This window comes from Oncorhynchus tshawytscha, linkage group LG33 (genome assembly GCF_018296145.1).
Source record: "Oncorhynchus tshawytscha isolate Ot180627B linkage group LG33, Otsh_v2.0, whole genome shotgun sequence".
NCBI classification, from domain to species: Eukaryota; Metazoa; Chordata; class Actinopteri; order Salmoniformes; family Salmonidae; genus Oncorhynchus; species Oncorhynchus tshawytscha.
Window position 1 is genome coordinate 32,290,222 of NC_056461.1, and position 21,288 is coordinate 32,311,509.

At 45.1% G+C, this 21,288-nt stretch overlaps 1 protein-coding gene across 4 annotated transcripts in view; it reads left to right on the forward strand.

Annotated features, from left to right (window-relative positions):
* The window catches only part of zgc:100829 (uncharacterized protein LOC445149 homolog), a 44,552-nt gene that overhangs the window by 3,236 nt on the left and 20,028 nt on the right, over positions 1-21,288 (forward strand). For 3 of the 4 annotated variants that reach the window (XM_042311704.1, XM_042311702.1, XM_042311703.1), the window contains 5 exons: positions 3,563-3,770; positions 3,878-3,995; positions 7,359-7,397; positions 7,476-7,517; positions 13,126-14,238. In XM_042311704.1, the coding sequence (XP_042167638.1) occupies positions 3,563-3,770; positions 3,878-3,995; positions 7,359-7,397; positions 7,476-7,517; positions 13,126-14,127 (1,409 nt within the window). In that variant the 3' untranslated portion in view covers positions 14,128-14,238. The remainder of the gene's footprint in view (positions 1-3,562; positions 3,771-3,877; positions 3,996-7,358; positions 7,398-7,475; positions 7,518-13,125; positions 14,239-21,288) is intronic. The other variant, XM_042311705.1, reaches the window with a different exon arrangement.

Consider the following 21,288-nt stretch of genomic DNA (forward strand, 5'->3'; position numbering starts at 1 on the left):
ATCACTGGGGTGAGAGAAAGGAGGAGGTCTTCAACTCGGGTTTCTAGTCATTTCCAGTAACTATTTCTGAAAGAGTAGTCCTACTGCCAGATCAGGATGTGGCCCTGCTATCTCGTTTGAGGAAATTACATACTTACAGCTGACTCGCCCACAATTGATTGAGTCATTGGTTCAATAATCAATTGTTTTTAAAGGGGCCTTATCAGTGAACACAAAGCCCGTCTTAGTGTAAGACAACAAACATCCGAAACAGGTGCCATGCAGATCTGATACTCAACAACAAAAACAACAACAGAGCAGAATGTCTAATCAGAATATGTCTGATCGTGTGTGTGTGTGTGTGTGTGTGTGTGTGTGTGTGTGTGTGTGTGTGTGTGTGTGTGTGTGTGTGTGTGTGTGTGTGTGTGTGTGTGTGTGTACAGGGCTTTGCTTTAGATTATTTTGTTCCCAGTGAAGGGAAAGGCCTGATGTCTGGAATGTGTGTGTGTTGGGAAAAGAAAGATAACAGAACAGAGGAACATGCGATAGACAGAAATAGTGGCAGCTAGTGTTTCACAGAGAGTAGACTGTTATTTTCTATTTTAGAGAGGAACTCAACTGTTCTTCTATTGTGTATATCAGCTGCAATGAAAGGGTCATTACGCACACCGCTACAAACGTAGGCAGGCTGTAATTCTACCCTGAAACTGGTTTGGTGTAAGGCAAAATCTTGCCTGTCTTCATTTTCTCGGTTGCAAGTAGCCAGTCCCTGAGTGGGGAATTTGTGTGGTAATGATGACTCGGTTCACAATGTGCTTTACCTTGACATTCCACAGAAGGAATCTGAGATCACAAGACAAAGCTTATCATGAGAAGATTGAGAGGTAAAGAGAGAGAGACACGTAACAGTGGAGGAAAATGAGTCCATGATGGCTGGCTGTAGGTCACTGTAGCACATGTTAGTTTTTGCATTCATTCTGCTTGACGTGTGAATAGGATCAGGGGAAGTCTGGTTTTGGCGGCAATAGACATTTGACAACAAAGCACTGATTATCGAGCGTCTGAATGTCAGACAGGGAGGAGGGAGAACAGAGGCCTCTATATCGGCTAACAACCAGGGCAGCTATTACGACAAGTCAATGGTCCCCCGATACACACTGGGTCGTTCCATGTCACCATCTCAGAATGTTCTGAAATCATTTCTATAGAAACAGATAAGATTAGCATTCCTACATCATAATATTTTTGAAATATAGTTTGATCACTGCTGTGTAAACACACACACACACACCCTGATACACAGTGCAGTGTTACACACACCACTGGACCATAGGGTTAGAGACATGGAGGTCTGCAACAGTTGTTGCAGACCTAGTTTGGTGGTTATTGGTGTGAAGCAGAAGAAAATATGGGCCTGTTAAAGCGCAGGACCCAGGTGTCTGTGCAAAGCAGGAAGTGACTCCAGGCCCACTGGTCCATGCCTTCCAACAATGAAGTGTGAGCAGAGAAGGAAGCCTGCAGGAGGCATAAGGCCATGTGTGTTAATGGTTTAGTGTTATTCATCTGTTCAGTTATATTTAGGTCATTTAGTTTGGGGTGTATGTAGTTAGTGTGTTGCTGAATGTTTGTCCCTACATTTCTGTAGCATGTGTACATGCGTAATTTGTAACATGTAGGCTTTACAACTGGTATGACAGCTTTGCAGTACATGTTTTGGTGTGTTAGTACCCCTATGTGTTCGCCACTATGTGTTCCTGTATGTGTTGTCCATTCCGAGCACAGAACGTGACAGACTGGTGACGTTTGCTAATGGCAGATGATAGAATGTAGTGCAGGTCGGGCCACCTTATGGCCACAGTAACTAAACCTGTCCTTCCATGAAGGTGCCACAGTATACCGGTTACTGTACTGTATGTACTACATCGGAAATGGCACTGTTTGCTTCTCAATCTGTTCAATATGTGGAGGAATATGAGGCCTGGCGTTTATGAGGGTCTTTAGAGAGGGGTGTGGTCAGAGTCAAGGGGTGTGGTCAGAGTCAAGGGGTGTGGTCAGAGTCAAGGGGTGTGGTCAGAGTCAAGGGGTGTGGTCAGAGTCAAGGGGTGAAGTAGCAGGAGTATTGTGACAAGGACATGGTTTCAAGAGGGACACACCTCTTACTAGTTTGACAAGTGTGAAGTCATACCCCAAGTCCCACATGCCATTCATGTACATTTCTTGAGTGTTGAGAAAATTGTCTGGTTTCAAATAAAATACAATTAAATAAAATGTAATGGTATTTGTCACATGCACCGAATACAACAAGTGTAGACTTTACTGTGAAATACTTAGGAGCCCCTTCCCAACAATGCTGAGTTAAAAAGTATGAACAAGAAATGTTAAATGAAATAGTAAAACAATAAAATAATGGGACTATATACAAGGAGTACGGGTACTGAGTCAATGTGCAGGGGTACGAGGAAGTAGAGGTAATTGAAGTAATATGTACATGTAGTTCAGGGCTTGTCGTCTGGGTTTGCCCCAGGTGGAATGCGGTGCCGTTGCCACAGGATGGGCTGGCAGAACCAGTTAACTGGTCTGCTCTGGAAGGGTGCCTCTCCTTGTTTTCAACCCAAACCCTCAGTTCAGATTCAGAAAACGTTTGTCAATGAGCCAATACATTTTTGCAGCAATCATAATACATACAGTACATACGAAAAACACAATACATACAGTACATACGAAAAACACAATACATACAGTACATACGAAAAACACAATACATACAGTACATACGAAAAACACAATACATACAGTACATACGAAAAACACAATACATACAGTACATACGAAAAACACAATACATACAGTACATACGAAAAACACAATACATACAGTACATACGAAAAACACAATACATACAGTACATACGAAAAATACATCTTTATAAACAAAGTGAGAACAGCGAAGGGTATTTACAGTCAAGTAGGCTGAATAAGTGCCTCTACTGGTCCTCGTGTGTGTGTGTGTGTGTGTGTGTGTGTGTGTGTGTGTGTGTGTGTGTGTGTGTGTGTGTGTGTGTGTGTGTGTGTGTGTGTGTGTGTGTGCGTGTGTGTGCGTGTGTGTGTGTGTGTGTGTGTGTGTGTGTGTGTGTGTGTGTGTTGCTTTATTCCCATGAAGGAACATTTCTCAGCCTTTACCCAAAATGTTGCCATGTCATGCTATTTAAGGATGTGGTGCCTTTTCTATTTTTTTCCCATCTCTTCCACTGCTGTCCATAAAAGGAGCCCAGCATTGACTGTTTACCACAGAAACATAAATATTACAAATCATTGATTTTACTAGTTTGGCAAGAATGTCTCTTCTCTGTTGCTTGCAGTAATATACAGTGGGGCAGAAAAGTATTTAGTCAGCCACCAATTGTGCAAGTTCTCCCACTTAAAAAGATGAGAGAGGCCTGTAATTTTCATCATAGGTACACTTCAACGATGACAGACAAAATGAGGGAAAAAATCCAGAAAATCACATAGTGGGATTTTTTTATGAATTTATTTGCAAATTATGGTGGAAAATAAGTATTCTCGTGTGTTTTCGTCTCCTGTAGCCAACAGTAAGAAAGTGAGCTGGTTGCTGGGCAGGGACGGAGATGTGGCGGTCATGGCGATTGGAGAGGTGGACGAGCTGAAGACCTCCAAACTCATCTGCACTGGGCCTGCGGAAAGAAGAGCACCACCAAGCCTGCACAATAACACACTGTACGGACACCTCAGCACCACAAGCAGGGATTTTACCAACAATTCTGTGGAGCTGTGGTAATGGTATAAAATTGAGTGAGAGGTTAGTTTTTGAGTTTGACATTTTCGATCATTCCTTTTTGTTTTTCCTGTCTGGTCCTGCCTGGTCCTGTCTGTCTCTGCAGCCACCAGACAACTTCCCTGAAGAGCAACCCGGTAAACAGACCAGCCTCAGAACCTGTCAGATCTCGGAGAGAGGATCTGCCTCCCAAAACACAGTCAGGGATACAACTCAATTTAAAGGTGAGAGAGAGAGAGTGTGTATGTGTGTGTGTGTGTGTGTGTGTGGAGGTGACCTTCCTGTTGCTGTCATTAATCTCGGGCACAGGCAAGGGCCAGTGAGATGCACGTTCTCCAGGGAGAGTCATCGCTCAGTGGCCAAATAAATCACACCTAGCTCTCCCTCTCCGGATTCTGATATCCCTTCATCTCTTTTTCCTTTTACTCTTCCTTATTGCCTTCAACAACAGCAAAGACCCTCTCCCTTGATCTTCTCTTTCCAACTCAACCACATCCTATCCGTCCTTTCAATCACATCCTCCTCTCTTCTCTCCCTATATCCTGTCCTTTCGATCACATCCTCCTCTCCCTCTATCCCGTCTTTTCAATCACACCATCCTCTCTTCTCTCCCTCTATCCTGTCCTTTCAATCACACCCTCCTCTCTTCTCTCCCTCTCTGTCCTTTCAATCACACCCTCCTCTCTTCTCTCCCTCTGTCCTTTCAATCACACCCTCCTCTCTTCCCTCCGTCCATCCTGTCCTTTCAATCACACCCTCCTCTCTTCCCTCCGTCCATCCTGTCCTTTCAATCACATCCTCCTCTCTTCTCTCCCTCTGTCCTTTCAATCACACCCTCCTCTCTTCTCTCCCTCTGTCCTTTCAATCACATCCTCCTCTCTTCTCTCCCTCTGTCCTTTCAATCACACCCTCCTCTCTTCTCTCCCTCTATTCCATCCTTTCAATCACATCCTCCTCTCTTCTCTCCCTCTGTCCTTTCAATCACACCCTCCTCTCTTCTCTCCCTCTATTCCATCCTTTCAATCACACCCTCCTCTCTTCTCTCCCTCTGTCCTTTCAATCACACCCTCCTCTCTTCTCTCCCTCTGTCCTTTCAATCACATCCTCCTCCTCTCTTCTCTCCCTCCATCCTGTCCTTTCAATCACACCCTCCTCTCTTCTCTCCCTCCATCCTGTCCTTTCAATCACATCCTCCTCTCTTCTCTCTCTCTGTCCTTTCAATCACACCCTCCTCTCTTCCCTCCGTCCATCCTGTCCTTTCAATCACACCCTCCTCTCTTCTCTCCCTCTATCCCATCCTTTCAATCATATTCTTCTCTCCCTCTATCCTGTCTTTTCAATCACACCATCCTCTCTTCTCTCCCTCTATCCTGTCCTTTCAATCACACCCTCCTCTCTTCTCTCCCTCTATCCTGTCCTTTCAATCACACCCTCCTCTCTTCTCTCCCTCTGTCCTTTCACACACCCTCCTCTCTTCTCTACCTCTATCCCGTCCTTTCAATCACACCCTCCTCTCTTCTCTACCTCTATCCCGTCCTTTCCATTCTCTCCACTTTTTTGTTCCAATTCCTGTTAATCTCTCTCTCGCTCTGTCACGCTCTGTCTGTGTGTTCTTGTCTGTCTGTCTGTCTGTCTTTGTGAGTCATAAATGTGTGTATGTGCAAATTTATATGTATAAATGAGCTGTTTTAATTAAGTGTGTAGGAGGTAGAGTGATTTAGTTCATTTTGTGTTATAGTGAACCCTGCATATTTTAAATTGAGAAGTGTGGTTGTCACATGTTTTGTGCATAAGTGTGTGTGAAGGAGGGGTTGTTGTTGTGGATGTGGGGGGGTTAACTCCGTTTTCACACTATCTTAAAAAGAGGGAGAAGATTTTCTGCATTGTCATGGCAACCCTGTGCACATAGCAAGTGCGAGCCAGGGTGGACACTGTCTCACCTGCCCCTGATCCTCCACTCTGTATAGCACAGTATTGACCATGATCCTCCACTCTGTATAGCACAGTATTGACCATGATCCTCCACTCTGTATAGCACAGTATTGACCATGATCCTCCACTCTGTATAGCACAGTATTGACCATGATCCTCCACTCTGTAGAGCACAGGATTGACCATGATCCTCCATTCTGTAGAGCACAGTATTGACCATGATCCTCCACTCTGAGCACAGCATTGACCACTCAGATGTGGCTCCTTCCAGGCACCCACGGCTGATCCTTCAAACATAAGTTCACAAATGTTTATATACTGAACAAAAATATAAACGCAACAGGCAACAATTTCAAAGATTTAACTGAGTTACAGTTCATATAAAGAAATCAGTCAATAATATAAAAACAAATCATTAGGCCCTAATCTGGGAATACAGATGTACATCTGTTGGTCACAGATATATATATATAAAAAAAGAGAAGAAGCTAGTTGCATGGATCAGGAAACCAGTCAGTATCTGGTTGACCACCATATCACTCATGCAGCGCGACACATCTCCTTCTCATAAAGTTGATCAGGCTGTTGAGTCTGGCCTGTGGAAGGTTGTCCCACTCCTCTTCAATGGCTGTGAGAAGTTGCTGGATATTGGCGGAAACTGGAGCACGAGATCATGCACGTTGATCCATAGCATCCCAAACATGCTCAATGGGTGACATGTCTGGTGAGTATACAGGACATGGAGGAACTGGGACATTTTCAGCTTCCAGGAATTGTCTACAGGTCCTTGCGACATCGGTACGTGTATTATCATGCTGAAACATGAGGTGATGGTTGCGGATGAATGGTACGACAATGGGCCTCAGGATCTTGTCACGGTATGTCTGTGCATTCAAATTGCCGTCGAAAAAATGCAATTGTGTTCCTTGTCCATATTTTGTGCTTTCCCATACCATAACCCCACCGCCACCATGGGGCACTGTTCACAACGTTGACACCAACAAACCACTCGCCTACAAGACGCCATACACATGGTCTGCGGTTGTGAGGCTGGTTGGATGTCCTGAAAAATTCTCAAAAATGATGTTGGAGGTGGCTTATGGTAGAGAAATAACATTTATATTCTATGGCACCAGCTCTGGTGGACATTCCTGCAGTCAGTATGCCAACTGCACACTCCCTCAAAACTTGAGACATCTGTGGCATTATGTTGTGTGACAAAACTGAACATTTTTGAATGGCCTTTTATTGTCACAGCACAAGGTGCACTTGTGTAATGATCATGCTGTTTTAATGATTATCCTGGCAAAGGAGAAATGCTCGCTAACAGGGATGTAAACAAATTTGTGCACATTTTTGAGAATGTTTTGGGGCATACGTACAATTTCTGGGATCTGTTATTACAGTGAAACATGGGACCAACACTTTACATGTTGCGTATATACGTATTTTTGTTCTGTGTAGAATAGTCTGAATAAGCACATAAGAAATTAATCTAAATTAAATATGCCTATGTGGTCTTCAGCGTGCTTACATTTTTCTAAGTAAGAATACTGATTCAAAAAATGTCAAACACCTAGCAGGTTCTTGTCAGAAAATGTAAAGTATGTTTTGAATCTGGCAGCTCAACTGACATGTTCCTGCTTTTCCAACAGGAGAACAGTGAGGAAGTGAGGACATTGCCCCCTCTACAGGTATGTTTGTGTACTGCACGTTACTGTCTGTGTCTTGGCTCTCTCTGTAATGCCTGTGTTTGTGTGTTCAACCCACAGGGGGCAGTGAGAGAGCAGCAGCCACCCGCAGCAGTGGAAAAAGTAAGTATTATAACGGATTTTTGAGTTTAGGTGCTGTAAAGGGTTTGTCTTATACTATTACATTATGAGGGCATTTGTTTTTATGATTCACTTTCTTTTAAAAGTTAGATATTAAACTAGTGTGGTACCTCTTATGTTGATTGCATAAACATACATGCTACATTCATTTAACACAGAGTTAAAGGGCCTATCCGGACTTCAATAACAAGGTGGTCATTCAGGACTTGTTTTAGTAAACAGCTGAGTGATGGGGCTTGAGACATATAACCACAAATTCATAGACAGAGCTATGGATAGAAGGACTGACCATCCATGATATCAAAATTATAGTTTTAGTCATGTTTTGAGTCTATAAAGTGTTTGTATACAATAGATTTACCTTGTTTACAAACATTGGAGTAAAATAAGCTTATATTTTGGGTTCCGACAGTTTAAAAAAAAATGTTTTTATTGTCACACACCGGATAGGTGCAGTGAAATGTGTTGTTTTTACAGGGTCAGCCATAGTCGGCATTTACAGTGGGGCCAAAAAGTATTTAGTCAGCCACCAATTGTGCAAGTTCTCCCACTTAAAAAGATGAGAGAGGCCTGTTATTTTCATCATAGGTACACTTCAACTATGACAGACAAAATGAGAAAAAAATCCAGAAAATCACATTGTAGGATTTTTAATGAATTTATTTGCAAATGATGGTGGAAAATAAGTATTTGGTCAATAACAAAAGTGTATCTCAATACTTTGTTATATACCCTTTGTTGGCAATGACAGAGGTCAAACGTTTTCTGTAAGTCTTCACAAGGTTTTCACACACTGTTGCTGGTATTTTGGCCCATTCCTCCATGCAGATCTCCTCTAGAGCAGTGATGTTTTGGGGCTGTTGCTGAGCAACACAGACTTTCAACTCCCTCCAAAGATTTTCTATAGGGTTGAGATCTGGAGACTGGCTAGGCCACTCCAGGACCTTGAAAAGCCACTCCTTCGTTGCCCGGGCGGTGTGTTTGGGATCATTGTCATGCTGAAAGACCCAGCCACGTTTCATCTTCAATGCCCTTGCTGATGGAAGGAGGTTTTCACTCAAAATCTCACGATACATGGCCACATTCATTCTTTCCTTTACACGGATCACTCGTCCTGATCCTTTTGCAGAAAAACAGCCCCAAAGCATGATGTTTCCACCCCCTTGCTTCACAGTAGGTATGGTGTTCTTCGGATGCAACTCAACATTCTTTGTCCTCCAAACACGACGAGTTGAGTTTTTACCAAAAAGTTATATTTTGGTTTCATCTGACCATATGACATTCTCCCAATCTTCTTCTGGATCATCCAAATGCTCTCTAGCAGACTTCAGACGGGCCTGGGCATGTACTGGCTTAAGCAGGGGGACACGTCTGGCACTGCAGGATTTGAGTCCCTGGCGTCGTAGTGTGTTACTGATGGTAGGCTTTGTTACTTTGGTCCCAGCTCTCTGCAGGTCATTCACTAGGTCCCCCCGTGTGGTTCTGGGATTTTTGCTCGCCGTTCTTGTGATCATTTTGACCCCACGGGGTGAGATCTTGCGTGGAGCCCCAGATCGAGGGAGATTATCAGTGGTCTTGTATGTTTTCCATTTCCTAATAATTGCTCCCACAGTTGATTTCTTCAAACCAAGCTGCTTACCTATTGCAGATTCAGTCTTCCCAGCCTGGTGCAGGTCTACAATTTTGTTTCTGGTGTCCTTTGACAGCTCTTTGGTCTTGGCCATAGTGGAGTTTGGAGTGTGACTGTTTGAGGTTGTGGACAGGTGTCTTTTATACTGCTAACAAGTTCAAACAGGTGCCATTAATACAGGTAACGAGTGGAGGACAGAGGAGCCTCTTAAAGAAGAAGTTACAGGTCTGTGAGAGCCAGAAATCTTGCTTGTTTGTAGGTGACCAAATAATTATTTTCCACCATAATTTGCAAATAAATTCATAAAAAATTATACAATGTGATTTTCTGGATTTTTTTCCCCTCATTTTGTCTGTCATAGTTGAAGTGTACCTATGATGAAAATTCTTGGCCTCTCATCTTTTTAAGTGGGAGAACACAATTGGTGGCTGACTAAATACTTTTTTGCCCCACTGTATATGTTATATTCTTCAAGAATATCATTCATTTAGAATTCATTCAAGTCCAAAAATGTATGTTGCAACTGCAGATTGCCCCTTTAAGGTATTACGCTATGCACAGTTTCTGAGTAAGGTTGAGTTAGTGCCTGGAAAGGTATTTTATTGTCACTTCCTGAACAGTGATAATCATATCATCTGTGGCATACGATCAATTGTCATGTAAACAGGAAAGCACAATGTTAAACTCCTAGTATTTCTGGCCAGATATGGGGTTGAGAATGTAACACATAACGGGCTACAGGTAGCCGAGTGGTTAGAGCATAGGGCCAGTAACCAAAAGGTTGCTGGTTCAATTCCCCAAGCTGACAAGGTGAAACATCTGTTGAAGTGCCCTTGAACAAGGCACTTTAATGTAATTTGCTCCAGGGGTGAGGTACTGCTATGGCTGACCCTGTAAAACTGCACTTGAACAGTATGTGACGACAAATAAAAAGTAGTGGCAATCAGGCATTGCTTCTGGACAGTGGCACCCGCCCTCTCTCTGCCTTTTGTACTGCCTCTCTCCAACCTCTCTCTGCCTTTTGTACTGCCTCTCTCTAACCACTCTCTGCCTTTTGTACTGCCTCTCTCTAACCTCTCACTGCCTCTCTCTAACCTCTCTCTGCATTTTGTACTGCCTCTCTCTAACCTCTCTCTGCCTCTCTCTAACCTCTCTCTGCATATTGTACTGCCTCTCTCTAACCTCTCACTACCTCTCTCTGCCTTTTCTACTGCTTCTCTCTAACCTCTCTCTGCCTCTCTCTAACCTCTCTCCGCCTCTCTCTAACCTCTCTCTGCCTTTTGTACTGCCTCTCTCTAACCTCTCTGCCTCTCTCTAACCTCTCACTGCCTCTCACTGCCTCTCTCTAACCTCTCACTACCTCTCTCTGCCTTTTGTACTGCCTCTCTCTAACCTCTCTCTGCCTCTCTAACCTCTCTCTGCCTCTCTCTAACCTCTCTCTGCCTTTTTGTACTGCCTCTCTCTAACCTCTCTCTGCCTCTCACTGCCTCTCTTTAACCTCTCTCTGCCTCTCTCTAACCTCTCACTACCTCTCTCTGCCTTTTGTACTGCCTCTCTCTAACCTCTCTCTGCCTTTTGTACTACCTCTCTCTGCCTTTTGTACTACCTCTCTCTGCCTTTTGTACAACCTCTCTCTGCCTTTTGTATTACCTCTCTCTGCCTTTTGTACTGCCTCTCTCTAACCTCTCTCTGCCTTTTGTACTGCCTCTCTCTAACCTCTCTCTCCTGTCTCTCTAACCTGTCTCTCTAACCTCTCTCTGCCTTTTGAACTGCCTCTCTCTGCCTTTTGTAATGCCTCTCTCTAACCTCTCTCTGCCTTTTGTACTGCCTCTCTCTAACCACTCTCTCCCTTTTGTACTGCCTCTCTCTCCCTTTTGTACTGCCCTCTCTCTAACCCCTCTGCCTAACCTCTCCCCTCTCTCCTGTCTCTCTAACCTCTCTCTGCCCTGTCTCTCTAACCTCTCTCTCCTTTTGCTCTCTAACCTCTCTCTCCTTTCTCTCTAACCCCTCTCTAACCCCTCTCTAACCCCCTCCTCTAACCCCTCTCCTAACCCTCTCTCTAACCTCTCTAACCCCTCTCTCTCTAACCTCTCTCCCTCTCTAACCCCTCTCTAACTCCCTCTCTAACCTCTCTCTCCCTCTCTAACCCTCTCTAACCTCTCTAACCCCTCTCTAACCCCTCTCTCCTGTCTCTCTAACCCCCTCTCTAACCTCTCTCTCCTTTCTCTCTAACCTCTCTAACCCCTCTCTCCTGTCTCTCTAACCCCTCTCTCCTGTCTCTCTAACCTCTCTCTCCTTGCTCTCTAACCTCTCTCTCCTTTCTCTCTAACCTCTCTAACCCCTCTCTAACCTCTCTAACCCCTCTCTCCTGTCTCTCTAACCTCTCTCTCCTTGCTCTCTAACCTCTCTCTCCTTTCTCTCTAACCCCTCTCTAACCCCTCTCCCCTCTCTAACCTCTCTCTCCTTGCTCTCTAACCTCTCTAACCCCTCTCTAACCCTCTCTAACCCCTCTCTAACCCCTCTCTAACCCCTCTCTAACCTCTCTCTCCCTCTCTAACCTCCCTCTCTAACCCCTCTCTAACCCCTCTCTAACCCCTCTCTAACCTCTCTAACCCCTCTCTAACCCCTCTCTCCCCTCTAACCCCTCTCTCCCTCTCTAACCCCTCTCTAACCCTCTCCCCTCTCTAACCCCTCTCTAACCCCTCTCTAACCCCTCTCTAACCCCTCTCTAACCCCTCTCTAACCCCTCTCTAACCCCCCTAACCCCTCTCTAACCTCTCTAACCCCTCTCTAACCCTCTAACCCCTAACCCCTCTCTAACCCTCTCTACCCCTCTAACCCCTCTCTAACCCTCTCCCTCTCTAACCCCTCTCTAACCCCTCTCTAACCCCTCTCTAACCCCTCTCTAACCCCTCTCTAACCCCTCTCTAACCCCTCTCTAACCCCTCTCTAACCCCTCTCTAACCCTCTCTAACCCCTCTCTAACCCCTCTCTAACCCCTCTCTAACCCCTCTCTCTCCCCTCTCTAACCCCTCTCTAACCTCTCTAACCCCTCTCTAACCCCTCTCTAACCCCTCTCTAACCCCTCTCTAACCCCTCTCTAACCCCTCTCTCTAACCCCTCTCTAACCCCTCTCCCCTGTCTCTCTGTTCAAGCCGTGCCTGGCCTTGCCGTCTCATCCCTCTTTCTTTGTCTGTATTGGGGGAGCAGCTGAACTGTAGCGGTCCTCCAGTATGTCCGTCATCACTCTCTACCACAGACTGCAATGGGACTGGGGTGGGACTGGGGAAAGGGGTTATTTTTATTGTGTGTGTGTGTGTGTGTGTGTGTAAGAGGAACTTACACACACTCCCCTGGAGCAGATGGTTATTAAACTTGATCAGGGAACTGAAACACCAGAGACGAGGAGTGCGTCAGTCACAGATGGATGGGATTGTCTCCTGAGGTTTGGGCAGGGGAGCTCTCCTTTCCTCTCTTCTCCTAATGCAGCCAAGCTGAACCGCAGGACAAAACTCTCCCTCTATCACTTTATCCTTACCCAAGACTCATCGCAAACATGCCACTGCACGTCTCTGCCCAACCCATGTCAATGTCCCAATGCACAACCCCACACTTTTATTTCATCTGGTTGGACCAAGAGACAGAGATTCTATGTTTTAACAGATGATTTGTTTTGTAGAATTCAGGTTTTGTCAATCTTAACCGTACAAATAGCTCAGTGACTCAGACGTCTGGCAGTGGTTATTTGTGGTTGATATTTGTTTGTGAGATCAGGAGAGGGGGCTGATTGGGTACTGCTGATGTAGTTGTATTTGGGGGAAATGTGTTGATGTCACTGTATATGTCCTGGAAGCATCCCATCAAACCTTCCAGTAACATAAAGACATTTGGTTCAGGTAGAAGAAGTGTTACATATAAAATGATGCATATGAATCTGACTGTTCTTTCCTGTTCCCCCAGCAGGCTGAGTTGGAGCAGGATGTAGAAGGAGGTGGTCCACAGGAAAATCCAGTCCTCCTGTCCTACAGACCTCACCCCAGAGCTGGCCCTTCCAACCTGAGGCTGGGTACCACACTGTCCTCTATCCCCAAGACCATCACACCGTCCTCTGTACCAAGCTCCACTCCATCCCCTGTCCCCACTGACACACCGTCTCATGTCCCCAAGACCGTAACCCCTGTCCCTACCATCACACCATTTTCTGTCCCAAAAACCATCACACCGCCTGCTTTCCCTAGCATCATAACACCATCCCCTGTAACCAACAGTGTCATACCATCTCCTGTCCCCAGCAGCGTCATACCATCTCCTGTCCCCAGCAGCAGTGTCATACCGTCTCCTGTCCCCAGCAGTAATGCCATCAGAGCTGCTCTAGAAAAGAGCACTGCCAAATCACACGCTTCAGAGAAGACTGTCACACTGTCCCCTGTCCCTAGTCCCATCACACTGTCCCCTGTCCCTAGTCCCATCACACTGTCCCCTGTCCCTAGTCCCATCACACTGTCCCCTGTCCCTAGTCCCATCACACTGTCCCCTGTCCCTAGTCCCATCACACTGTCCCCTGTCCCTAGCCCCATCACACTGTCCTCTGTCCCAAGCAGTGTCAAAACATCTCCTGTCCCCAGTGTCTCACCCTCCCCTGTCCCCAGTACCACTTGGTCCCCTGTCCCCAGTACCACTTGGTCCCCTGTCCCCAGTACCACTTGGTCCCCTGTCCCCAGTACCACTCGTTCCCCCTGTCCCCAGTACCACTCGTTCCCCCTGTCCCCAGTACCACTCGTTCCCCCTGTCCCCAGTACCACTCGGTCCCCCTGTCCCCAGTACCACTCGGTCCCCCTGTCCCCAGTACCACTCGGTCCCCTGTCCCCAGTACCACTCGGTCCCCTGTCCCTAGCATCTATACACCATCCCCTTTCCACAGGACCGTCACTCCATCCCCTGTGGCTAGCAGCACGGCCATAAGAGAAGCTCTAAAGAAGAGCACCACCAAAACACATGCTCCAGAGAAGACCACTGTCACACCGCTGTCCACTTCAACCAGACTCCACGCCCAGGAGACGCCCAGCAGCAGAGGTAAGATAGTAGAGCAGCATGGGTGATTGAGTCCCCTCACATTACAACACTGAGCTGAATATATTGAGATTGTTGTGAATGATTATGGTGGGAGAAACAGATTCTGGCCTCAGAATCCGGAAGCATGTAGACACCAGGGCACCTGCACAGTTTTACTTCACACTTTCACACAATGTTAATGAAGTCATGACAGGCAGTTCTCTTCCCTGCCACCTGGGGGCTATGTGAGAATGATTATCTGTCTTTGAAGCACTTTCACCTGGTGTGTTGCATAATGGACAGTTCACGGTTCGGCTGCAGACCCTTTCAGTGTAGGTTCTTACTGTGGTTAGTGGGGTGGGTTTATTTCCCAGCCCAGTGTCCTAGCCAACCATTGCCTCAGCCCACTGGAGTCTTTATGAACTGGCAGACTAAAAGCAGGCCAGCCTTAGGGGGAGGAAACCAGTGTGATTGTGTCATGGTCACAAATCCCCTCTTTCTCCCTCTCCAACATCTGTCTCTCCCTCCCTCTCCAAAATATCTCTCTCTCTCTCTCTCTCTCCCCCTCCCCCCCCCCTCCCCTTGTCTAGTTTTCCACAGTCCCTATAACATGACTTGTATCAGTGTATGATTGTGATAAGATATCTAATGTCTCTGACCCTCACACATAGTTTTCATGGCTTTGCCCTTGTAGCTTAACTATGTTTCTTGTTGCAAGAAATGAGTTCATCTGATCAGGAAAAGGCTCGTAGTTTTGATAAGCTGCCCACATCCCTGGCCCAGTTCACAAACCAGACCGACAGACAGGGGAGCTAGACCAGCACCACCCAGTGGAAGACTGATCACACTGCAGCCAGTCCTCCACCGGACATAGTAGGGGAAAAAAGTCAGCATCTATAGTCTCCCCGGGCTGGATATATACTAACCTTACAACGAGGTGAATGATTGTGTTTATTTGTCTTGGCTGAGGTACCTGTAATTCAGGTAATTCAGTACTTACCAGCATTTGTAACTTGAGTATGGCTCGCCATGAAGTGCTTTGAAAGGCTGGTCATGGCTCAAATCAACACCATTATCCCAGAAACCTTAGACCCACTCCAATCTGCATACCGCCCCAACAGATCCACAAATTATGCAATCTCTATTGCACTCCACACTGCCCTTTCACACCTGGACAAAAGGAACACTTATGTGAGAATGCTATTAATTGACTACAGCTCAGCGTTCAATACCATAGTGCCCTCAAAGCTCATCAATAAAATAAGGACCCTGGGACTAAACATCTCCCTCTGCAACTGGATCCTGAACTTCCTGACAACATATAAGCCACGCTGATCCTCAACACAGGGGCCCCTCAGGGGTGCGTGCTCAGCCCCCTCCAGTACTCTCTGTTCACTCATGACTGCACGGCCAGGCACGACTCCAACAACATCATTAAATTTGCCGATGACACAACAGTGGTTGGCCTGATCACCGACAACAACGAGACAGCCTATAGGGAGGAGGTCAGAGACCTGGCCGTGTGGTGCCAGGACAACAACCTCTCCCTCAACGTGATCAAGACAAAGGAGATGATTGTGGACTACAGGAAAAAGAGGACTGAGCATGCACCCATTCTCATCGATGGAGCTGCAGTGGAGCAGGTTGAGAGCTTCAAGTTCCTTGGTGTCCACATCACCAACAAACTAACATGGTCCAAGCACACCAAGACAGTTGTGAAGCGGGCACGACAAAACCTATTCCCCCTCAGGACAATAAAAATATTTGGCATGGGTCCTCAGAAGGTTCTACAGCTGCACCATCGAGAGCATCTGTTTGCATCACTGCCTGGTATGGCAACTGCTCGGCCTCCGACCACAAGGCACTCCAGAGGGTAGTGCGAATGGCCCAGTACATCACTGGGGCCATTCGAGCTTCCTGCCATCCAGGACCTCTATACCAGGCGGTGTCAGAGAAAGGACCTAAAAATTGTCAGACTCCTGCCACCCTAGTCTTAGACTATTCTCTCTGCTACCGCACAGCAAGCGGTACTGGAGTGCCAAGTCCAGGTCCAAGAGGCTTCTAAACAGCTTCTACCCCCAAGCCATAAGACTCCTGAACATCTAGTGAAATGGCTATACAGACTATTAGCATTGCCCCCCCACCCCTCTCCACACCACTCTCTCTTGTCATCTATGCATACTCACTTTAATAACTCTACCTACCTTTACAGCTGAAGTCAGAAGCTTACATACACCTTAGCCAAATACATTTAAACTAAGTTTTTCACAAATCCTGACATTTCATCCTAGTAAAAATACCCTGTCTTAGGTCAGTTAGGATCACCACTTTATTTTAAGAATGTGAAATGTCAGAATAATAGTAGAGAGAATGATTTATTTCAGCTTTTATTTCTTCCATCACATTCCCAGTGAGTTAGAAGTTTACATACACTCAATTAGTATTTGGGTGTATTGCCTTTAAATTGTTTAACTTGGGTCAAACATTTCGGGTAGCCTTCCACAAGCTTCCCACAATAAGTTTGGTGAATTTTGGCCCACTCCTCCTGACAGTGCTGGTGTAACTGAGTCAGGTTTGTAGGCCTCCTTGCTCGCACACACCTTCTCAGTTCTGACCACACATTTTCTATAGGATTGAGGTCAGGGCTTTATCATGGCCACTCCAATACCTTGACTTTGTTGACCTTAAGCCATTTTGCAACAACTTTGGAAGTATGCTTGGGGTCATTGTCCATTTGGAAGACCCATTTGCGACCAAGTTTAACTTCCTGACTGATGTCTTGAGATGTTGCTTCAATATATTCACATAATTTTCCTGCCTCATGATGCCATCTATTTTCTGAAGTGCACCAGTCACTCCTGCAGCAAAACACCCCCACAACATGATGCTGCCACCCCCGTGCTTCATGGTTGGGATGGTGTTCTTTGGCTTGCAAGCCTCACCCTTTTTCCTCCAAACATAACGATGGCCATGATAGCCAAAAAGTTATATTTTTGTTTCATCAGACCAGAGGTCATTTCTCCAAAAAGTACAATCTTTGTCCCCATGTGCAGTTGCAAACCGTAGTCTGGCTTTTTTTATGGCGGTTTTGGAGCAGTGGCTTCTTCCTTGCCTTTCAGGTTCTGTTGATTTAGGACTCGTTTTAGTGTGGCTATAGATCATTTTCTACCTGTTTCCTCCAGCATCTTCACAAGGTCCTTTGCTGTTGTTCTGGGATTGATTTTCAGTTTTCACACCAAAGTATGTTAATCTCTAGGAGACAGAACACGTCTCCTTCCTGAGTGGTTTGACGGCTGTTTGTCCCATGGTGATTATACTTGCATACTATTGTTTGTACAGATGAACATGGTACCTTCAAGCATTTGGAAATTGCTCCCAAGGATGAATCAGAATCTACAAACAAAAAATCTGAGGTCTAGGCTGATTTCTTGATTTTCACATGCTGTCAAGCAAAGAGGCTCTGAGTTTGAAGGTAGGCCTTGAAATACATCCACAGGTACACCTCCAATTGACTCAAATGATGTCAATTAGCCTATCAGAAGCTTCTAAAGCCATTACATAATTTTCTGGAATTTTCCAAGCTGTTTAAAGGCACGGTGTAACGGTTTTCTTTAGGTGAAGTAGAGGCGGACCAAAATGCAGCGTGGTTGTTATTCATTGTACTTTAATAAAGAAACTGTACATGAATAAACTAACAAAACAACAAACGTGCGAAAACCTAAAACAGTCCTATCTGGTGCAAAACACAGAGACAGGAACAATCACCCACAAACACACAGTGAAACCCAGGCTACCTAAATATGGTTCCCAATCAGAGACAATGACTAACACCTGCCTCTGATTGAGAACCATATCAGGCCAGACATAGAAATAGACAAACAAGACATCCAACATAGAATGCCCACTCAGATCACACCCTGACCAACCAAAACATAGAAACATACAAAGCAAACTATGGTCAGGGTGTGACACACAGTCAATTTAGCGTGTGTAAACTTCTGACCCACTGGAATTGTGATGAAGTGAAATAATCTGTCTGTAAACAATTGTTGGAAACATTACTTGTGTCATGCACACAGTAGATGTCCTAACCGACTTGCCAAAACTATAGTTTGTTAACAAGAAATGTGTGGAGTGGTTGAAAAACAAGTATTAATGACTCCCAACCTAAGTGTATGTAAACTTCCGACTTCAACTGTACATACTACCTCAACCAACCGGTGCACATTGACTCTGTACCGGCACCCCTCTGTATATATTGCAATTTTTTTCCCCACTGCTGCTCTTTAATTACTTGTTACTTTCATCTCGTATTCTTATCCGCATTTTTTTGAAACTGCACTGTTGGTTAGGGGCTCGTAAGTAAGATTTCACTGTAAGGTCTACACATGTAGTACTCGGCGCAAGTGACTATAAACATTGGATTTGATCATTATCTGTACAAAACAGTTCATACTTGTGGAATATAAAAATACTTTACTTGATATGTTTTACAGTTTCATGAAATACTTGGCAAATGCAACTTATTTCTATGTATGTTGTATTTATTATGGATCGCCATTAACTGCTACCAAGGCACCAGCTACTCTTCCTGGAGTCCGGACAAAGTAAGGCAGTTATAAATGTATTGTAATGTTTTGAAAATTGTATAACAGATTTCACAACACACTGTGTGCCCTCAGGCCCCTACTCCACTACCACATAACTCTTACACATAAAATCCATGTGTAAGTATGTGTATAGAGCATATGTTACATGTGTGTGTATGTGTCTGTGCTAATGTTTGTGTTGCTTCACAGTCCCCACTGTTCCATGAGGTGTTGTTTTTTTCATCTGATTCTACTGCTGCCATCAGTTACCTGATGTGGAATAGAGTTCCATGTAGTCATGGCTCTATGTAGTACTGTGCACCTCCCATAGTCTGTTCTGGATTTGGAGACTGTTAAGAGACCTCTGGTGGAATGGCTTGTGTGGTATGCATGGGTGTCTGAGCTGTGTGCTAACTGCAGCGCTTTGTTAAGTGTTGCAGTCATTTCAGTCACTGTGGTAGCTGACGTGTATAGTGTTGAGTCGTCAGCATACATAGACACACTGGCTTTACTCAAAGACAGTGGCATGTTGTTAGTAAAGATTGAAAAAAGTAAGGGGCCTAGACAGCCACCCTGGGGAATTCCTGATTCTACCTGGATTATGTTGGAGAGTCTTCCATTTTAAGAACACCCTCTGTGTTCTGGTAGATGGGTAACTCTTTATCCACAGTATAGCAGGGGGTGTAAAGCCATAACACATGTTTTTCCAGCAGCAGACAGAAGGCAAAAGGCCTCCTGCGGGAACAGGGGCTGGGATTATGAATAAATATATTGGACGAACACGCATCACGACCAGAGAGAGACCACAACACTACATAAAGAGAGACCTAAGACAACAACATAGCATGGCAGCAACACATGATAACACAGCGTGGTAGCAACACCACATGACAACAACATGGTAGCAACACAACATGGCTGCAGCACAAGATGTTAGCAGCACAAAACATGGTACAAACATTATTGGGCTCAGACGACAGCACAAAGGCAAGATGGTAGAAACAACAAAACATCACGCAAAGCAGCCACAACTGTCAGATATAGTTACCCTTGAGTATGGTAGTCACTCTAATCACCTACTATGAAGTTCTGCTGTGCCCAGATATTTGTGTCAAAATACACTTTTGTGGTAGAGTTTCTGTTACTGACATCCACCCAAATGGGTTATAAGATTGGTGAAATCCTTTTGCAAGCTGCTTGAACACACAGGCTTAAAATTAAAGCCATGGACTTTAAGTTGGAAGCATTTGTGGAAAACCCTACATGGGAAATGCTAGCTAAAAGTACAAAGGCGAATCTGCATGTCATTTCAAAGCATTATGATATCAAGGTGGCACCTGGCGATCCAAATGCAGTAGTCAGAGTTTATTGGTACTGCTTTGGTGGTGGAGGAGACCCTTCCGGAGAGGGAGGTTGATGGACGGGGTCCTACGGGGGGTAGAGTACACCCCATAGACATGCAACTGAGAGAGGTAGAACTAAAGGCAAAATTTAAGCAAAATAAATGAGCTTGAGCACAGGGAAAAACATCAGGAACGTGAGCATGCCATTCGCCTACAAGCGATACAGTGGATTCGGAAAGTATTCAGACCCCTTGACTTTTATACATTTTGTTACAGCCTTATTATAAAACTGATTAAATTACCTTTTCCCTCATCAATCTACACACAACACCACATAATGACAAAGCAAATGCAAGTTTAGAAATGTTTGCTAATTTATTAAAAATATAAAATGCAAATTTAAGACCCTGTACTATGTATTTTGCTGAAACACCTTTGGCAGCAATTACAGCCTTGAGTCTTGTGTATGACGCTAGATTACCATAATTGTTTTTATCAATTTTAGAATAAGGCTGTAACGTAGCAAAATGTGGAAACAGTCAAGGGGTCTGAATACTTCCCGAATGCACTGTAGATCTGGAAACACTCCAAATCACAGTCAGGCCATCCTGCACCCGTAACAGAGTTTGATCTTGGTCGGAACAGACGGCTTGTACCGCCTTTCAATGAAAAAGAGGTGGATGTATATTTTACTCTGAGCGAATTGCCACATGCCTAAAATATCTGTGAGATAGTTGGTCACTGCTCCTCTGAAGTGTTATTTTTGAGAAAGGTTCAGAAAGTGTGTGGTGCTTTATCTCTTGACCAGAGTTCCGATTATGACACTGTTAAAGCTGCTATCCTTCAGCCTATCCTTCAGGCTATCCTTCAGGCTATCCTTCAGCCTATCCTTCAGCCTATCCTTCAGGCTATCCTTCAGGCTATCCTTCAGCCTATCCTTCAGGCTATCCTTCAGGCTATCCTTCAGCCTATCCTTCAGCCTATCCTTCAGGCTATCCTTCAGGCTATCATTCAGCCTATCCTTCAGCCTATCCTTCAGCCTATCCTTCAGGCTATCCTTCAGGCTATCCTTCAGCCTATCCTTCAGCCTATCCTTCAGCCTATCCTTCAGCCTATCCTTCAGCCTATCCTTCAGGCTA